At 36.1% G+C, this 19,673-nt stretch overlaps 2 protein-coding genes across 2 annotated transcripts in view; one reads left to right on the plus strand and one right to left on the minus strand.

The window, feature by feature from the left end:
* The first annotated feature begins 777 nt into the window (after positions 1 to 777).
* Positions 778 to 14,902, plus strand: LOC145678903 (putative caffeoyl-CoA O-methyltransferase 2). The gene is made up of 5 exons (XM_081749510.1): positions 778 to 907; positions 3,486 to 3,586; positions 8,907 to 9,145; positions 12,366 to 12,497; positions 13,874 to 14,902. The coding sequence occupies exons 1-5, from the start codon at positions 836 to 838 to the stop codon at positions 14,101 to 14,103; spliced, it is 774 nt and encodes a 257-aa protein (XP_081605636.1). The 5' UTR covers positions 778 to 835; the 3' UTR covers positions 14,104 to 14,902.
* Positions 14,903 to 17,603: 2,701 nt separating this feature from the next.
* The window catches only part of LOC145678904 (carboxypeptidase B-like), a 36,079-nt gene continuing 34,009 nt past the window's right edge, over positions 17,604 to 19,673 (minus strand). Inside the window, exon 10 of the mRNA XM_081749511.1 lies at positions 17,604 to 17,941. Coding sequence (XP_081605637.1) covers positions 17,739 to 17,941 — 203 coding nt within the window. The 3' untranslated portion in view covers positions 17,604 to 17,738. The remainder of the gene's footprint in view (positions 17,942 to 19,673) is intronic.

Consider the following 19,673-nt stretch of genomic DNA (forward strand, 5'->3'; position numbering starts at 1 on the left):
TGGACAAACACCGTGTGCACGGGTTTTCTCGGGGTTCTCCCGTTTCCTCCCACTTTCTTCATTCCACCATTTCATTCATTTCTCATATCACCGTCTCCTTTAGCCTAGCCGGCATAACCGTGGGACGTAAAACTCAAAGAATTCAAATTCAAAAAACGTCATTGTACCCCACTTTCCCCTACTACTTCAAGTTTAAGTATTGAATTCCTGTAGGTTGGACGTCTAAAGTATCTTCATATTGTGAAAAGAAACTCGCTTATTATTATTATTATTATTATTATTATTATTATTATTATTATTATTATTATTATTATTATTATTATTATTATTATTATTATTATTATTATTATACGTTTATACACCCAAACACAAGAAAGTAATTGAAAGGACGATCTTTTTCAAACGAAAGGAGACTGCTGGATATATGTTGCTTTCACATACGAAAACAGATTATTTTTTCACCTGATAATTCATCTGACTGGAATGTTAGGCAAACATGATTTTTCGGGGACTTTCTAACAAGAAGGTTAGCCACACTGAGAGGAGGAGCCGGGCTGCGCACTGCGCAGGTCCGTAGGAAAAAGTAAACACGCATCGCGGTAAAAGCATGTGATGTGATTTTTATACTTTGAAGAGCATTGAAATCTAAAATAGGTCAAAATCTTGGTGACGTTCAATCTGTTCTGAAGTAAATTAATTTTAGGGTAAGTTTGAAATTTTATTCACAAAATTTTGTACACTTAAACACTATGGCACTTATATACTGGGTCAATAGGTGAAACAAAAGTATTACGAATTGCGTAGTGTTAAATTGAAGAGTTCGTCTGCTAAGCTTATGCAAAGAATACCGGTCCTTGGTCTTTTGACCCATATATTCAATAAGAATACTTGTAGTGAAATATGTATTGTAAGTAACATAGGTAATAGTTAAGAACAGCTACTTCTCATCTTCCGTGCACGAGGATACATCTTACTGTTGCACTACCTAAACACCCAAAGTACAAGGGCAAGAACTCAGTTTATTACCTACTTTTTAACATCCTAGATAGTCAATGAATAATTCCTGAAAGTATGGCGTTTCTCGTCCTTCCCTAAATGGGAAGTACGGCTCCTTAACTATAACCGTAACGTATATGAAAAGAAGTTTAGTTCAAAATGTAGTTTAAGAATACGCGTGCCATTCAGATAATTAGGATAATTCACTTTTGTTGCTCAAAATAGTACGTATGCATTCACAACTCTTTTTCTTTCATGCGTCTACTTAGCAAGTGCATAAATATTTGTAATATGGGTACAGCACCTAAAATAATTATTGAAATATTATAATTGCGCTGTTTTCCTTATTGTCCTCCGAGAGATTCGCACTTGGTATATGGCAATTTTCCTCTTAGTAATGACATTCAAGGGGGCTTCCAAAATGTTGAAAAATGGCAATTGATTCAAGATTTTTGTATAAGTACAGCTTTCGGACATACGTCATAAAAATTACACAACAAGGTGGTTGCGTCCGTAGGGAGCAAGCGGGGAAGGTTCTAGAACACATGCTCCCGTATAGAATAGTTGCTAGGTTGGTTCCTTTCTGTACCAAAGTTTAATATTTAATTCACATAGTATTGCCGAGCGAGCGTTACCGAGTGATGGCGGGTAGAGCCCCTGAGGGCACATTGTTTTCTATCTTGTAGCTGATTGAGAAAGGGGACCTGTATTCTAGAACCTTGCCGACTAAGCGCGTTAGCGACGGTGAGTATGCAAAAGTAGTGAAAATATGTATGTAAATTTAAACTTGTAAACATAAAATACATAGGTGTGTGTTATTTAGAATTTAAACTTGTCAAGTGCAAAAATGAGTTCGTTATAAACATATATTTCAATGCAGTGTGTTAAATTTTGCAAAATTTAGTGTACCTAAACTTCACATACTTCCAAACACGAATTCAAAATAAGATACAATAAGCACAATTGTTTCAGGGGGCAAATTGTGAATAGCGGCCTAAGTAAATACTCATTACATATATACAGCTAAATGGAACTTTGTGACGTACAAATACAGTGTATGCGGGTTTTCTCGGGATTTTCCCTTGTCCTCCCCTTTCTACATTTAACCATTGTAATCCATCTCATTATCATAGTCTCCGTTTGTGTCGGCGTATAATCGTGGGATGTTGACATTACTTTGGTCTTTTTCACAAAATCCAGTCTTAGTATCTCTAACAATCGTATTTTACAGGCAACTTGGCATACATTGGTGTAGGTTAATTTTGGGTTAACTTCTGTATCGTCGGATCAATTTTAGAAAATTTACCAGATGAATTGCAGAATTTATTTTGGTTTGTGAGGAAGAGTGAGTGAAAGTCAGGTGAGGGGATTAGTTGAAGTTAAGAAAATGCTTGCTGTTATTATTTGTATTTGATGTTATAAGCTGCACTATATATATATAAGCGGAAGGGGCTATTTGGCGGAGAGGTACGCTTATTGTAATTTATGGGAAAGGCAGTGTGGAAATGGTGCGTCAATGACAAGATTGTGACGTATCGTGTTTGAATTTTATCGAGTTGTACAAAAATATGGAGTGTCAGTTGTTAAAATTTTGTAAAAGGCATGGATTACTAAACAAACAAACCGTTTGTTGGCGTAAGTGTAGAAACGAATTGAGACTATAGAAAAAAAGAGGAACATCTAACCAAACGTAATCTAATGTAACCTAATTTTGTACATTTTGGATGGCATTTACGAAACTTTGCAACATACAAAGCCATGTATTTTAAGATAAATAAACTGTTTCTCCAGTATCCTCGTTTATGCGTATACCCACCGCCGCTGACACATCTGCTCCTTACGGACACACCCTTTCGCTGCCGCGCGGTTCTCCCTGTTGTTCTCCTGCCCAGACTCGGTTAGGTAGCATTCGTGCTTTTTAGTGGCCACCTTGCATAAGCTGATTCGTGTTTTATGCACTAGTTTTTATACCATACGTCCACTCTATATTTCGAATAATAGTCGCTACCTAGTGAGCCATGGCTACAACCTAGTATTTGGGGAGAGAAACTAAATAATATTTTTTTTTTCCTGTGGCCTGGCGATACAGTAGTAAGGCCTTAATTTTAGATGAGCATAATTTTATGGCTTTTTTCCACCCGAAATTCGACTCTTTGTTAAAAGAACTGTTTTCCGTGTGTTGGTAAGATTTTATACACGACTTCTGTACAGATTTAAAATATGCGTCCGAACGTATATGCCATAAATGCAATGTCTCCACGCACCAATCTGTGCTAGGTACAGGCCAGCTTTGGATATATTGAAAGGCAAGGGCAAAGCGAAGTTGGAGGGCCGCTCGTGGGTGCACCCGTAGAAGCAGATTGAGTATTAAAGAAGTTACACAATTGTTTCTTTAGAATTGTAGTTTGATACATAGATCGAAGGTATACTGAAGAATACAAATGAGAACATCTCGATATTTACCAGAGGCTTGCTTATTGTCGTTTCAGGTGAAAAGGATGTCCCAAGCGAGCAGAAACTCTATTGACGAGGTGATTGCTGCCAGAGAAGGGGATAAGGCGAGGCAATATGCTATTCAACATTGTTCCAAGTGCGTATTTTTCAATATTGTAAGAAATAGGTTCATTTCCTGTATTCCTTGTTTAACTGTCTTTTCTCATTCAATTGGTGGAGGGCGGATATAAGTCACGTTGTCTATTACATCTTATTGGTTAATGATTATAAATTAATCTTAATGGAAGCCACCTACTTTCGATGTGATTAACCAACGTGTGGGTATGGTATTTATTTCTAGTATTTAAAATGGATAATTTTATCCTGAACAATAAAAATTCATATTTGCTGAGAAAATATACACACTATTCTTCCAATAAAAAGTAGTATTCAAAACTCTTCGTGTAAAGAATGGTTCCTCATATGAATCTATATATATTTAAAAAAAAAAAAAAAAAAAAAAAAAAAAAAAAAAAAAAAAAAAAAAAAAAAAACTTCATTATAAATTGCGAAGACACATTGGAAACCTATAACTACAAACAAAGTGTTAGGGAACAGAAGTATCTTCCTACGTTATTTAAGGTATACCAGAAGTTAAGAGAAGCCTGTCGTTACACGCATATCCGGGCTACACGCATATATTACATATAGGTGTAAGCAGGAGCTTATAGTTTCACTCCAAAGAGAGAGAGAGAGAATGTGAGTGTTTGTTTTCGTTTTTAAGTGTTTATTTCTCAGTAATACTGGGGAATCTAATTCAAATTTGGTGAAGAAATAGCCGATCGTGTAGGGAATAATAATCGCTAGTATATTGGGAAGCCACATTCAGCCAGGGACAGACTTGGTTTGGCTTGTATGTAATGAGTCATTTTTCGGTATGTACTGATCGGAACTGAACCAAATTTGGTGGGCAAGTAGCACGCCATTTAAGGAATAAAGATCGCTTTATTTGATGGCTGAGCTCAACCAGGGAACAGGATCTGTTCGGCAATAGAGACTGTTCCGTCTCCGTAAGTATCGATAAAATTTACGCAATATTCATAAATTACAACTGCTGAAATACAAAAAGAAATGTGAAAATCGTGTTGTGAAAAAGAAATAAGCCATTGTGTGTCCTGTAGATGAGTATTCGAATGTTAAAATCGACATATTGGAAGAAAGATTGATGAAGAACATCACTAGTTGTAATTTGAGGTGTTCCCCATCGCATTATTTCGCCTTCAAGAAACCTAGTTTGTAGGATCAAGCCACTGGATCGTACAGGGACAAAAGCTAGGGTAACATCATTGACACCTTAAACGTTGTCACCAAGCATAACAGAAGCAGAATATCTGTGTCTTAACAATGTTGACAGCAGTATGCGAATATGTAACACTAAAGAGAGTAAATTAAGTTTTTTGAATTTATTGAAGTTGCATTGGTCTTTCAACAGAGAATTGTCTAATCGTGAGTGAACCAAGGTTATCTCAAATTACATGAGGTTAAACCGCTGAATTCAACTCTTGACAAGCACTCACATGCGCTATTTCTTCTGGTATATATTTTGTTTGTAATCGTATATAAAAAAAATTGTAACGCTTCTGTGTGCAACCGTTTCGTCGCAAATAAGTTCAAGAAATTGTAAAATTTTCAAAAGTTGCCATTTTTGGGCGACATTTTCTCGAAAACACCATATTTTAAAATTCTGAAATTTTGTAAGATGGTTCAACTTTACATGAATAATAAATATATCAAACATCATTCTCGACCAATGCTTCATGAATTAACTACAGCCTTTTGAAGTTAGCGAAGTTTCGTTAACTTTGATGTTACAGTTGGCAACACTGGAAACAATAAAAGTGCAACAATTTGATGATGTTTGTGGTTCACATTCATTAAATGAAGAATAAAAGGATTTCCTGACTTCTTTTTATTATTTTGATCAAAAAAGCTCTGAAATAGTAAAATGAGCCTCCTCCTACTGCTTCGTTTTCTTAAACCAAAGTAATTGAAATGGAAATTACGATTACGAAACACACAAATTTTAAGTTTACTTGAAATGGCCATCCAATAAATTCAGATGATCTGTAAAAAGCCTGAACTATTACCTCAGTGATGATTCGGAATGCTCCACACAAAGTCTCGATTAAGTGCGATGTCATTACAGTGATCGAAAATGGACAAACAGTTAAAAAATCGAAACATTTTTCTGGCACGTTTAATGAAAGAAATTTACGGACTTTTTAAATAGAACAATCTCAGCATAAAAATGGGTCACTCGGAATTTTATAGTATTCTACTAAAGTGGGTCAGTCCGCAACCTGCGAGGGATTTTTGGTGCGTATTTTGCAAATTTTAAGTTAGCTGCTACTGCGTTGCAACAAATCAAAGGTGCAGCCTGTATTGAAGCTGTCATGAGTGACCTGTTTTCTTTAGTAGTATGATCCGTAGAAAATGATAGCTGTCTTCAAGAATGTGGTAAATGTCCTGGAGTAGAAGGAATAAGTGTGGAATCTTTATTGATCCTGGTAAAAATGAAAGTGTTACGTATGCCATGTGGGAAAACAATGATCTCGTTAAAAAACTGTGCCACTTTCTGTTTTCGTATCGTACGTTACTGGTTTATCTGTAAGAATTGTAATCATGACTACATTAAGAAAATCCAAGCGGAATTAATTGCTACCGAAAAGCATCGTATAAAATTTCAAGATACAAATTTTATTTTACTTCATGTGAAATTCGTTGAAAACTGGACTGTTATTGTGCAAAGTAAAATTCATAGTTATCACCGGGAAAACGAGCAAATTTACAGCAGTTATTATTATCAATAACTGTCAGTTTTGTTGTAATAAGCGACGACAAACACACGATTCGGCACATGTACTCATAGCCATAGACAAGATTCTAAAAATACTCGAAGAAAAGCGAAAATAAATTTTATAGAAAAAGGTTCGAATACGTGAAAATAAGTGTCTACAATTTCCCAAACCGTGTCAATGATTTCTGATGGTGCTGCATCCCACTTTGAAAATCGCTTTCGGATGTTCGAGACGCAGACAGGTCCGATAAAACAGTGGTTTTTCAGTGAAACCGGCCATGCAAGAGTATCTGCGACGGTATTGGGGAAGGGGGAGGGGGTTGAAAAAAATGTGGTAACGCGGCATAACCTTAGACAAAAACAGATACACATTATTAAAACTGCAGAAGAATTCGTGAATATAGTGCAAGTACAAACTCCGGGTATTACTCTCGTTTTGTTGCCCGGAACTGAATTCGACAATTTCCGGAAATAATAAAAATGAAAGAATGGGAAAGTGTGCGACTAGTATTCAACGAAGTCACCTTTGGCTTTCGGAAAATGGCGAAGTTTTTATCAGTAACGGGTCACCATAAATTAACTTCATGCTTCCCCCAAGATCGAGCTTCTGCAATTCAAAGTGTAGATTTAAGAAGCTGCAAAAAGCAACTTTTTTTTACATACTTATATGATAACTAGTAGTGAGTAACGGAAATATTATGAATAAATCATGAATTACGTGAAGTTGAAATGCTGTTTATGCTTCCACATGGACCTTCAACAGGGTACGGGTTTCCAGAAGAGCATAAGAGAAGTGAAAATAAGTGTCTTGTGACTATCGACAGTGTGCTACGAGTTGAGTGCACGAACACCTATTGGAGCATCTGCACGGTTACATGCTGTTAGCGAAGAAGACACCAAGCTAGCAAATGATTGGTTCATGTGGGGAAAAACAATCGGTGAAATTTTGTTTCCGAAGACCATTTTAGGTAAGTGGACTTAAAATTTGAGTGTTTCGTAATCGTAATTTCCATCTCAGATTACTTCGGTTGAAGAAAACGGAGGAGTAGGGGGAGACTCATTTTACTATTTCAGAGAGCTTTTTTGATCAAAATAATAATAAAAAAAAAAGTCAGGAAAACCTTTTATTCTTCATTTAATGGATGTGAACCACAAACATCATCATATCGTTGCACTTTTATTGTTTCCAGTGTTGCCAACTGTAACATCAAGGGTAACGAAACTTCGCTAACTTCAAAAATCTGTAGTTAATTTATGAAGCATTGGTCGAGAATGATGTTTGATATATTTATTATTCATGTAAAGTTAAACCATCTTATAAAATTTCAGAATTTTAAAATATGGTGTTTTCGAGAAAATGGCGATTTTTGAACTTTACAATTTCTCGAATTTTTTGCGACGAAATGGTTGCACACAGAAGCGATACATTTTTTTTTTCTGAAAGCGGGTAACTAGGTCTTGCCAACCGTGAAAACAGAATTTTAAAATTCGAACCGGAAGTGCTCGGAAAAAATTCGCAAACTTCGACTTTTCAGATAAACTGACGTTCATTTGTTAAGTTATGTACAAAAAGATACGCATGCGCAAACCAAATTATAATAAAATATAGTTTGTTTATATCCATCCCTATCTACATGCCATAATAAGAATTATAACTCTACCTGTCTCCATAGCTGAATGGTGGGGCTCCGAAGTTGACCATTTTCCATGTCTTCTACAATTCATAAATTGTACTCCCCGTCTTTGATACCCCATTACTTGGCGGGAAAGTTTTTTTTTTTTTTTTCGACAAAACAAAAAATAATCTAGTTGCAGTAAAAAAAAAAAGTTTCAACAATATCTGAGATGGTGATGGTTCAATTTTACTTTTTATTTTTATTTTATTTTATTTTTTTGCCTGAATTGAAATGGAAGGCACCAGCTGTTAGATGAATTATTAGAAGGTAAAACTTTGAGAGAGGTAATTAGTACGAACACGACTAGAGGGAGAAGAGATAAGACAATTAATACAAAAATAATCAAAAACAAATTAAAATGATTCGGAGATATACAGGAATGGCTGAAGATAGAAGTCCTAAAATAATACGGTATATGAAGCTAAATCAACTGGAAGAAAAGAATTTAAAAAATGCAGCAAATATGGAAGCATGAAATACACGATATTCGAAGGAGAATGTAGATTAACGTTTTCACCGCATAGTAGGAAAATACCGTTCCTTAGAGGTCGTTAAGGTAAAAAGAAAGGAAAAAATGTTTATACAACTTGTCCGGGACAATGTCAAACTGTAATCGATGTAACGCCAGCTGAAAATATAACGCAGGAATGTCTCCTCAGAGTAAATTAAAGAAAAGAAACGCTGCTCTTGCTGTTCACGGTGTGGGTGAATATTATATGCAAAACGTAGTATTATCATGATTTCCTGTAATGTGTATGGATTCTTTTAAAATTGAACAACAACATAAACGTTTCTAAAGCGAACACATTTTACGTAAATTGTTTCGTTTATCATATCCTTATCGTTTTCTCTTACCTTTAGGAATACGTGTGTTTCTTGTTGATTTCCAATTAAAAACAGCTTCGATGGGCTATATTTTAACCATTTGTTTCGTGTCCTTTCAGATTCCCAGCAGCCCTTGAGAAACTATACGAAGCCTCATTGAGACATAAGTACCATTACATGTTAAGCCGGAGGGATGTTGTCAATTTGAACATGACATTGATGCAGGCCATTGGAGCGAAGAGAGTTCTGGATATTGGTGTATATACAGGTGTCAGTTCATTGGCTGCTGCGTTCTGTATCCCAGAAGATGGAAAAATAGTTGCTTGTGATCTATCAGACGAGTGTCTACAATCCATAGGTAATGTGTTGACTGTGGAGTATTAGAATAGTTATATACAGTATATCGCCTTGCTTTCACCTTCTGATTGGGTTGCACTAAGATGAGACTTGTAGACAATAAAAATGTGCAACATTTCTTACGTTCCGACATTTTAATACTACGTTCCTCTGACTGAACTCCCTCCTGAAAACCTAGGAGTAGTTCTTCCCTTATGCACCGTATCATTTAGACAGCCTTTCTTTTTTATGTCGTTTGCTTTATTTTTCACTTCTCGCGTGTTTATCTTCATATGCTTATCTACTTTCTCTTTTTGTCTTCTGGGGCCGCGGTGGCTCAGTGGTAGAGCGTTCACCTCTGATGCATGGGGTCCCTGGTTCGATCTTAGCTCGCTTCTAGTGAACTTTGTGGTGGACAAACACTATGTGTATGGGTTTTCTCGGGGTTCTCCCGTTTCCTCCCACTTTCTTCATTCCACCAGTTCATTCATTTCTCATCCTTACAGTCTCCTTTTTAGCCTAGCCGGCATAATCGTGGGACGTAAAAGTCAAAGATTTCATTTCCGTTTTATCGTGCTGCATATCCTTAGTATGTCCATTTCTTTTCCGTACATTTTACTTCCTAATCAATCTTATTTTAATTCTTTTTGCTTTATCTATGCTTTTTTGCTTCCTTTTTCTCTTTCTTTCTAATCTTTTGATATTTGACTTTTCCCAGTAAAATCAATCAGAAGGGTACTATATGTGATATGAATTCAACGGAACTTATTCGATCTAGATCAGACTTAATCATGATGGTTGACCTTGACGTGCTATACTAGTTTGTAAAATGTTATGATGTGGAGACCTTTGGTTCCCAAGGTATACATTAAAAAAAAAAAAAAAAAAAAAAAAAAAAGCGATTTTTACGATTGTGCATAAGCTTCAACTAGTCCGTTCCTTTTTATGTAAGACATTTTTCTTATGTGCTTTTTCACCCTGTCTCTCTTCTCTCTCTCTTTCTCTCTGTCAGCATTTTGTCTTTGTCATATTTTTCGGTAGTTACCTTTCTCATACTTCAGTTGCATCGTGGCAATATGAAAGACCCAGTTTCGATTCCTGCTGGGAGCTCGTGTGGTGGATCCCACATTAAACTTTAGGTGCATGTCTCATATAGTTTCGTTGCTTAATGCGATGCTAAACTCCAATCCAACCCAGCCAATAGTATTGTTCCTTCAATGCGTCTAATTAAAAAATGTTCTTTCTGCCTGCCTCACCTATATTCATTTCTTCTTTTATGACAATATCTGGTTGTTTAAAATAATGTTATACAGACTTTAAAATAGAATACCTGCTATATTATTATAAGTGTGATAAGAATACAAGGGGAAAAGTTGGTGGAGTTACAATAAGTGATGCTCAATCTGCAAACCACGAACCTCCAAACACTTGTAAGCGTGATGCTTTGCATTCCTCTTGGCATAGGGATTGCTTTAAAGAAATTTCAATTAGTAATTCAGATTAATGGATAAATTGTAATTCTTAAGATTTCAGTATCAGAAATTGATCATAATATCATACATTACAAACAATATGTGTTTATCATTCTTAGGAGAAAAGAAACAATAGATAGAATCCACTATTTAATAGAGGAATTTTTTATGTATAGTATAAAATTATTAAAGTGTTTCAACAAGCTAAAGTATTAAGTATTGCCAACGAAGGACGTACTATTAACTTTTCTCGAAAACAAACATTAGAATTTCTTCTCAGCTTTATTATTATTATTATTATTATTATTATTATTATTATTATTATTATGGATATATCGTTTTTGGATAATATTACAATTAAACGAAAGTTAAAATTTTCAGAGATATAAGAGTGTAATTCAGAACAAAATGCCTCCAATGTGATACCTTTATTTGTGTTTGGCAGATAGCACCGATACACTAAGCAGTGGAAAGCTTGCATTGCCAGCTACAAATGGTGGCATCATTTTGCAATATAATCCCCATTACGGGGAACACACTTGCGCCAACGTGAAGCAAGGCTTTTCACCTCCGGCGAAGAATTCTGGTGGGTGCTGGTGACACCAGTGCCGAACTGCTGCTTTTACCTCCGTGTCACAACTGTAGCGTTGGCCGTTAAGTTTGGGGAAGTTTGGGGAAAAGTCAAAAGTCGCAGGGCGCAAGATCCGGATAAGGAAGAATGTCAGCAATACTTTGCTAGCAGATGGGACAACCTTCCGGCGGAGGAGAGGACGTGTGGCGGTACTCCATCGATTAACGCTTTATTTCCTAGTCGTAATGTTGTATCCATGACTCGTCACCGGCGATGAATGTTCTTGGGCGCATAACCTTCTTCAGTCAGAAATTCAATGACATCCTAGTGCTTCAACCAGGCGTCACCAGAGAATGCCATAGATTGCTCCATTACTCTGGAGCAAAAAGAGATAAAAAGGTGAAACAAGTGACATTCTATAGCTTAAACATCAGTGCATTAATGGCAAATAGTTCAGAATGTTTGCATTACTATTGGCAACGTAGTGAGCTTGGAGGCATTACATGTCATTAGATTTTTGGATATATCTCATTAACTGTGTACTATTGTCTTAACTAGGGTAGACTTCAGTCTCAGTTTTATCTTATTAGGTGGCACGGTTATCAATTTTTAGGTTTACATGATTTTTGTGTGTGTGTGTGTGTCTTTTCTCAAAAGTATGCACGAAGACTTCCGCAAAAGATTTATTGATTGGTATATATGTATCATCTTTGGACATCTTTCTCTTTGTTGGACGCTGATAATGTAGAATTTATTAAAATGGTGGCAATAAATTATGATTTGCTAATCCTTCATTCAATGGCAATAGTGATAAGACTTGGTCTCACTTCACTTAAAAGTTTATTCACGCCTGTTAATAGTTCTGTAGTTATGATTATTTCTCAGTATTCGTCACTGGCGAAATGCCTGACAGTAATCATAATAAAAATATGACCGTTGGACCCCGAAGCAAATTAATTTTCGGTTTTTGTGTGTACTTTGAATTGGTCTCAAAAATAAAAATCAATGTTTCGTATATGCTGTAGATTCCTGTAACAAGCATCTTGCAATTCTCTCTCTTATTGTCTTGTACTATGTATTATTATTATTATTATTATTATTATTATTATTATTATTATTATTATTATTATTATTATTTATTTATTTATTTATTTATTTATTTATTTATTTATTTATTTATTTTTAAATTTCATTTATAGGTCGCCCATTTTTCGAAGAAGCCAAAGTATACCATAAACTAGACTTAAGAATTCAACCTGCTTTACAGACTTTGGATGAACTAATAGCTGATGGCCAGGAAGGAACTTTTGATTTTGCCTTCATTGATGCTGGTAAGTTCTAATCCTTCGCTGGTACTCCTTTTCCAAACAGGCAGATTGTTGTTGTCATGTCTCTATAAACTTACCGTGAATTGTGTTGAAACTGAGTTCTTAAATGAAAATGACCTTTTCTTTCTTTATTGTATTGTGTGTTACTTTTTGATAGACCTTTTTACGTTAATATGTGCAGATCTATGTAATAGAAATCCTTGATTAAAAGTTACGTCCCTGCACGGTTGTTGGGCGGTACCTTGATAATTGTGGATAAGATGTATGTATGAATTGTTTGGGGTTCTCATGTTTCCTTACACATCTGTAATCATTTACTTCCCAAGCAGTTTTTGTTATGCAAAAGGCATGGAACATACATTAAATTTTTTACTTCAGTGCTTCTTTTGTGGTTGTACACAACGATTTTTTTTTTTTAAGTTAAAGAAAACGCGATTTCTCTAGCCATGTTTTGAAAAATGTAATCATGAAAAATTTTTAGTTTTAAATCTATTTAAAGACGAAAACCAGTATATTATATGAATATAAAAGGTAACTCGATCGCTACAGCAGCACTTGCTAATTTCTTCGACTTGTGTAGATCTTGACGTTTGGCCTCGCAGCCATTAAAATTCTGCTTTAATCAAATAGAAGCAGTTCGTGGCTTGTGCATCTTCAGGAAAGTACTCTTTACTCATACTACTTCTTCTAAAGAACACTTTGGCCAAATGTTTCAGATTAACTTCATCTACGTCATCTGCACTGATATTCATCAGGATAGTAGGACCGCTTGTTACAGTTTAACCCTAACAAATATGTGGACTGATGGCTGCTGAGAGGTCATCAATCTGCAGCTGATACCAAAAGAAAGAAAGGATCTAGAAACGACGAGAGTGTGTCCGACGATATATTAAAAGTTGCCTTTATTTTTGATGTAGTTGTAATAAGATATTCATAATGATTACGGAACCTTTTCTTCTAGGTAAAAGGGGCCGCGGTGGCTCAGTGGTAACAGCGTTTACCTCTGGTGCATGGGGTCGTCGGTTCGATACCAGCTCGCACCAAGTGAGCTTTGTGGTGGACAAACACCGTGTGCGTGGATTTTCTCCGGGTTCTCCTTTTCTCCTCTCTTGATTCCACCATTTTGTTGATTTCTCATCATCACCGTCTCCTTTAGCCTAGCCAGCATAACCGTGGGACATAAAACTTAAATATTTTATTTCATTTTTCATTTTTTGCTTCCAGACAAAAGCACTGGTTAAGAATATTTTCTGCTCTTGATGTCACCTTCCTTAATTCTGTTATCGAAAGGTAGTTCACTCTAACCCCTTAACATTAAAAACATTGGAGCAACATGATTCTATCCAATATGAAAATTACATTTTTACTCTTCTTTCCAGACAAACAGAACTATGTTAACTACTTCGAAAGATGCTTTACGCTTCTTCGACCTGGTGGCATCATCTCTATGGACAACGTATTGTGGTATGAAAGTGTTCTCAACACCCATTCCACGGAATCCAGTACAGTTGCCCTTCAGACACTTAACGAAAAGTTACGCGACGATCCACTTGTGCATGTATCCTTTCTAAATATAGGAGATGGTTTGACAGTTGCTTACAAAAAGTAGGTTTCATGTGAACTTTACGTATTTTGTATCTAATTGTTAGTAGTGTAATGATATAGTACTATGATGTGCAAAATTGTAACAATGGAGGTTGTAGCTCCTTGGCACTACACGAGATTAGGCAACTTTGTGTCAGAGAAGTACTAGTTGATTCGTACATGCACGTGACTACCTGTATAATGAGGCGATATTTAAACACTTGTATACTTGGTATCGCTAATCTTAATTCTCAGCCTATTCCTCAATTCCAGTTTGTCATATCCTTGTTTGAGCCACAGAGAAAATGAACTGACCACTGTATCTCTGCTCTACTGCTATAGCCGTGCTTAAGTACACTAGAACATTCCTTTGGTCGAAACTTGTAGAATGACATTTTGTGTAGTTGTGATTTGCTTTTCAACGTGTCAATGAAGTAGTGAATCACATGAAGATTTTCTCCGCCATAAAATAGACTATATTTCATTTTTGAGAGAATTAAATGTAAAAGATCTCTTCCTTGAACAGAGAGACAGGGAGGAGAAATATTTTATAACAGGTACTATTTTTGAAATAGTCCATTGTTAAAGTGAGAAACAATAGGTGTTTTCTTACGAACTATACATAGTTTTTTATGAATGTATATATAATCACTTGATTGAAAGGCGCATTATTTTTCTAAGGATGGGTTTTCTATATGTATATATATATATATATGTGTGTGTGTTTATTATTATAATTCATTTAAAGTGGAAATTATTTCATATAAGGATGTAGAGCATTCTGTAAATAAATGAAAATACTGTAAATAAAATTTTACAAGTTTCCCAATGTTTTTCTTTAGTTCTACCAGGCGAAGCGGAATGTATTCTCTAAAGACCCTGGCAACTAAATTACTTTTGTCATTGTTGTTACTATTGCTAATAATTCCAGTATTTATTAGCCTGACAGATTGTATCTGGAAGTTTTGTTAAATTACTGTTTGTATATTTACATAAATATATTAATTTGATGAAACAACTTTTCACTGTAAAGTTCTCTTTTGCTGATAGCTGCTACATAACTTGCTGGTAGGCCGCTGCGTAGACAGAGAAAGATATTTACACTTGGTATGGGATGCTGCTAAAAGAGCGAGTTTTGTAGTGAGCTGCCGAGTAAAGAGTTCACGTGTAAACACATTTTCATGTACAAGTTCCTAATGACAATATTATGAACAGTAATATATCATGTAAAGTTCATGTTTTCTCAGTTTATACAATAACTTTCTACGAGGGAGGATCAGAAACTAAGATCACAAGGCCGATATTTCTGGAGTTTCGTCTGCTATAAAAGAATGAGTAGTGTGCGGTAATTTTAATACATGGGGTTGGCAACTGTGCAGTTTCAGCTACCTATGTTCCCTATTAGTTTAGAAGTCGTTTCAAAACAAATGGTCTACCCTATTATTTGAAATACAAATTAGTGAAATTAATGACATGTTAAAACTTGGTCCATGGTCGTTGTTCAGAGGAAACAACAAAATTTGGTAAACAAGATTCGCAACAGAACAGCATAAATCTTGTTTGGTGCGGTGGATAAAGTAGCTTGAAGGAAGATACGAGGGTCGTCTATTAAGTTATCTACCTAGACAGGAAGGAATGTAGATAGGCTCACCTGGTCATCACTGTTTTTCGATGCCGTCCCCATGTAGGTGTATGCACCGTTGCCATTTTGTGGGCAACGAAGAAATCCCAGAGAAGTCTTTATTATGGCCTGCAAACCACTGGGAAACAATCTGTTGGACCTCATTGTCTGACGAAAAACGTTGTCCCGCAGGTGTTTCTTCAGGTCTCGGAAGAGGAAATAGTCATTAGGGGCCAAGTCCGCACTGTATGGAGGATGATTGAATACTTGGAAACCACAGTGAGCAATGGCAACCTGAACCTGTTCATGGCATCACACGAACATTCCCTACGCGGCGTAACCAAATACTCATCACAGCTACTGCGTTGCTCCGACTGACCTCAAATTGCGCAGCGGGGTTCCTCACATTGGCCTTGGCGTGCATGTCAGGCGTCATTACGCTCCGCCCCTCCCTTTCTGTTTAGGTAGATAACTTATTGGACGCCCCTCGTACTGTGCAAGGAAAAAGGCACAAGCAAGAACATGTATGGAAAGACATCTGCTGCGTCACAGAGTGGGCCTACATCTAATATATGTGTATATCTGTAGGTGAGTGTTTGTGTCCGTAAAAAACCTTAAAGTTCATTACAATAGTCATAAAGAACTTCATTTTTTGTACAATTTATTTTGAATCAACCTGTATTATTTTGTCATTTCTCAGATAATCTTAGAGGTTCGTCGTAGCTGTACAGTTCGAGTACGAGCCTTTAGCGTGGAAGACCTGGGTTCGAATTCCGGTGGGAGTGCATGTGGTTCAAATCGTACTTCTCATATAGCCTTACTGCTGGAGAGACGCTAAATTCCAATCGAGTCTACCAATAGATTACATAATGCTGGAAAAAGTGAAAAGTACAGCCAGTGGTGATAAGATCAACTGTTTAATTTCATTTTTTTATAGTGATCTTTACTATGAACAAATTTTTAGAACATTCATTTTATTTTCTGCAATGGACTTAAAGAAGTGCATTTCGTTTCATTTCTGCGTTTTCATTCATTTTACATTACAATAGACTTTATTCACATCTGTGTGGGAACTACTACCGAGCCGGAGCTCGAGCTGAGCTGATTGACATCACTAATGTGTAGACGAAATGAATAAAAGTTCGTATGATATGAAGGTTCCGAGATTTCATTTTACGTCTGGGTTCCTAGAACCATGGGCGGGGCTTCGTCTGAGAAGTATGAAGAATGACGCAGCAGTGTTCAAGATAGACACGATGCAGTGAGACCTGTATAACTTTTGTGCTCAAATATTTAGGAACATTTTTCTTTATTTTTTATAACCTTTGTGTAAGTATATAGAATCTTACGTATAAAAGTATACAAAACATTGAATTGAATCATATATGTAATTTCTCTTCAATATTTTCCTTGGGATCATTATATGCATTGTCCGGCTAGGATAAGTTTCTTTATACTATGTTCTCTATTATAGAATTGAATTGCTGAAGTATATTGCTTTCAATATAGCTCCTAATATTTTGGTTTGTTGCGGTTGTTTGTGATGAGGTTGGAGCAAGCCTTCGTTTTGTTTGAATCACATCGCAATTTGCATTGGCAACAGCGCTTTTGTGCGAATAGCTTTGTATGCATTCAGGTTGTTGTTCTCGAAGCTATCAATGCACGGGCGCTGGACGGATTCCAAGTTCGATTCCTGAGCTTGGTTATTATTTCGGTATCCTTTGCCCTCCGCAGTAACCATAATAGTTCCTTTGGCCACCTTAATACTTTAATTTCGTTGACTTGCTTTACTTTCCAAATTCGTAAAACGACTGCACATAAAGACAACATGATTTCATGCTGCCATGTTTTTGATTTTAAATTAAGATTTTGGATTAAGACATCAATAAAAAAAACAAGTATCATTATTTTATTATTTTTATTGATTATTTACATTTTTTATCTGACATAAAATTTGGAGTTCTCTAATCTAATCTTTTAATATCACGTTGGTCATTTCTGGGAAATTTTCTATATTTTAACAGAATGTGAGATTTCTTTTACTGTTTCTTCAACTTTCGTCCATTTTGAGCCAAAAAGTTTCCAAATACTTTTACTCCTTGGTAGACGTCTGAAACGACAGGTTCAATATATTGTTCGGGCAGATAAAAGCTGTAGCCAAGACCTGTCACTTCCAATGTGTACGCGTATTTGATTCCAGCTACTCCTTTGGCCCAATCGAAGGTACCGCCGGAGGCAACGTCTGTAAAGAATTGAGATAAGTTTTATATTATAATGAAACACAAACTTAAGATTTTAGTATATTTCTTCTTTTCTATGTCTATATTTTCGAGACAGTTGATACAAAATACGAAAGGAACAGTGAAATTACATAACAGTAGAACAGGACAAAAGGATATACTGTAAGCGATTTCGTTAAATGCTTCATCAGATGGAGAAGGGAAGATGTAGGGGATAAAATTAAAATAACAGAAAAAGTAGATAGGTAAATGGGAGGAATCATTTTTCCTTACGCCATACATTGTAAATGCGAATTCAATGAAAATTCAAAAAAGAAGTCCGGAAACGACACGAGGATCGAACTCAGATATCCACTTTGCCGTGCCGGTGTGCCGATCATTACACCATCTAGTTCACTTTCTGAAGTTGTGAAGCGTAATTGGGCACCGTATTGGAATATAATCATGTAATAGTATTCCCAAGCAGTGTCGTGCTGTGAGGGGAGGAGGCGACGGCCCCGGGCGCCAAAGTAAGGGGGGCGAAAAATTCGGGAGGAAAATTTACTTGGAATATTTTTGATCAACAGCAGTAATTTTCAATATAATATTTAATTTGACCAAGGTCAGATTTATACTTTTTGCGTCCCTTGACACTTACTAAAAACGCCCCACCCGTCTATAAGCTACGGGGGCGCCGTCGTATACTCTCGCCCCGGGCGTTCATTTTCACGGCACGGCACAATTCACAAGTTGAAAGCTGAATGAGCAGTGAATGAAGATATAACTAATGAGACGGTTACCCAATAGAAGTACAGGAGGAAGAGGGGAAATTTTATGAAGAGAAATTTATATTTGTGTAAAATAATAGAAAGAAGGCAAAGTAAAGAATAGAAAGAGAAAAAAAAATGCGAAACCGTAACGAAGACATAACAGTGTATTAATATTATGTAGGAATACTTTTTGTAGAAAAATAATGGAAAATATATGTATGAGGAACGGAGTGAATGATAAATGTTTAAGATTGGGAAACAGTTTGCAGATGTAATGTAAGGTTTTTCTCGTCTCTTTTTGAAAGGTGTGGAGGAGTCAGGGGCAGGATTTTCCGGAAGCTTATGCAGAAATTGTGATCCATGGGTTATGTGTTCTGGAGTTAGGTAGATGAGGAATTTGAGTGTTGCATGCAGGGTGCGAATTAGCAGGGCGAGGAGAATGAGAGAGATTTTACTCTTCACACTCACTTTGATCAATTTCAAAGAAAATAATTGATGTATCCCTGCGCTAGGAATGCTGGTTTGTTTCCTCCAAGCCATTTTTAATGATATTGTCAAATTTCACTGGTTTTTATTCTTTTATGTAATTTTAATCTGTTTCCGAAATGAAAGACAGGTCTTTTCTAATTTTATGCTCACAGCTACCACAATATACACAATGACGTCACGTCAGGTGCAACCAACAAACACTATTAATAGTTTGGAAGTGAGAGTTGAACTCACCCAATTCTTAAGGATTTTGTATTACTGAAAACTAATTTCAAAAGTCCAAAATTAGCTCTCGTTTTTGTTTTACACCCTAGTCTAATAATAAAGTAATAAACATATTCGTCACGTTTGGGGTACAATATAATGCTGACGTGACAGTACTGGAAGAACTATATCAACACTCGGTTTCTTTCCGTTCCTTATCTCAGTTGTGTTCCGCAACTGTGCAAAACAAGAACTTACTAAACATTCACCAGTTCTCGATGTGTTTTCGTGA

The sequence above is a fragment of the Thermobia domestica genome, chromosome 2 (genome assembly GCF_964235325.1).
Source record: "Thermobia domestica chromosome 2, izTheDome1.hap1.1, whole genome shotgun sequence".
Lineage (NCBI taxonomy): Eukaryota > Metazoa > Arthropoda > Insecta > Zygentoma > Lepismatidae > Thermobia > Thermobia domestica.

What these genes read in the sequence shown, in the direction of transcription:
- LOC145678903 (XM_081749510.1), top strand. Translation starts at nt 836, where the DNA reads ATGCAAAGAATACCGGTCCTTGGTCTTTTGACCCATATATTCAATAAG. An exon ending in CTTGTAGTGAAATATGTATT is followed by an intron (nt 908 to 3,485) that starts GTAAGTAACATA and finishes TTGTCGTTTCAG; the next exon opens with GTGAAAAGGATGTCCCAAGC. An exon ending in GCTATTCAACATTGTTCCAA is followed by an intron (nt 3,587 to 8,906) that starts GTGCGTATTTTT and finishes GTGTCCTTTCAG; the next exon opens with ATTCCCAGCAGCCCTTGAGA.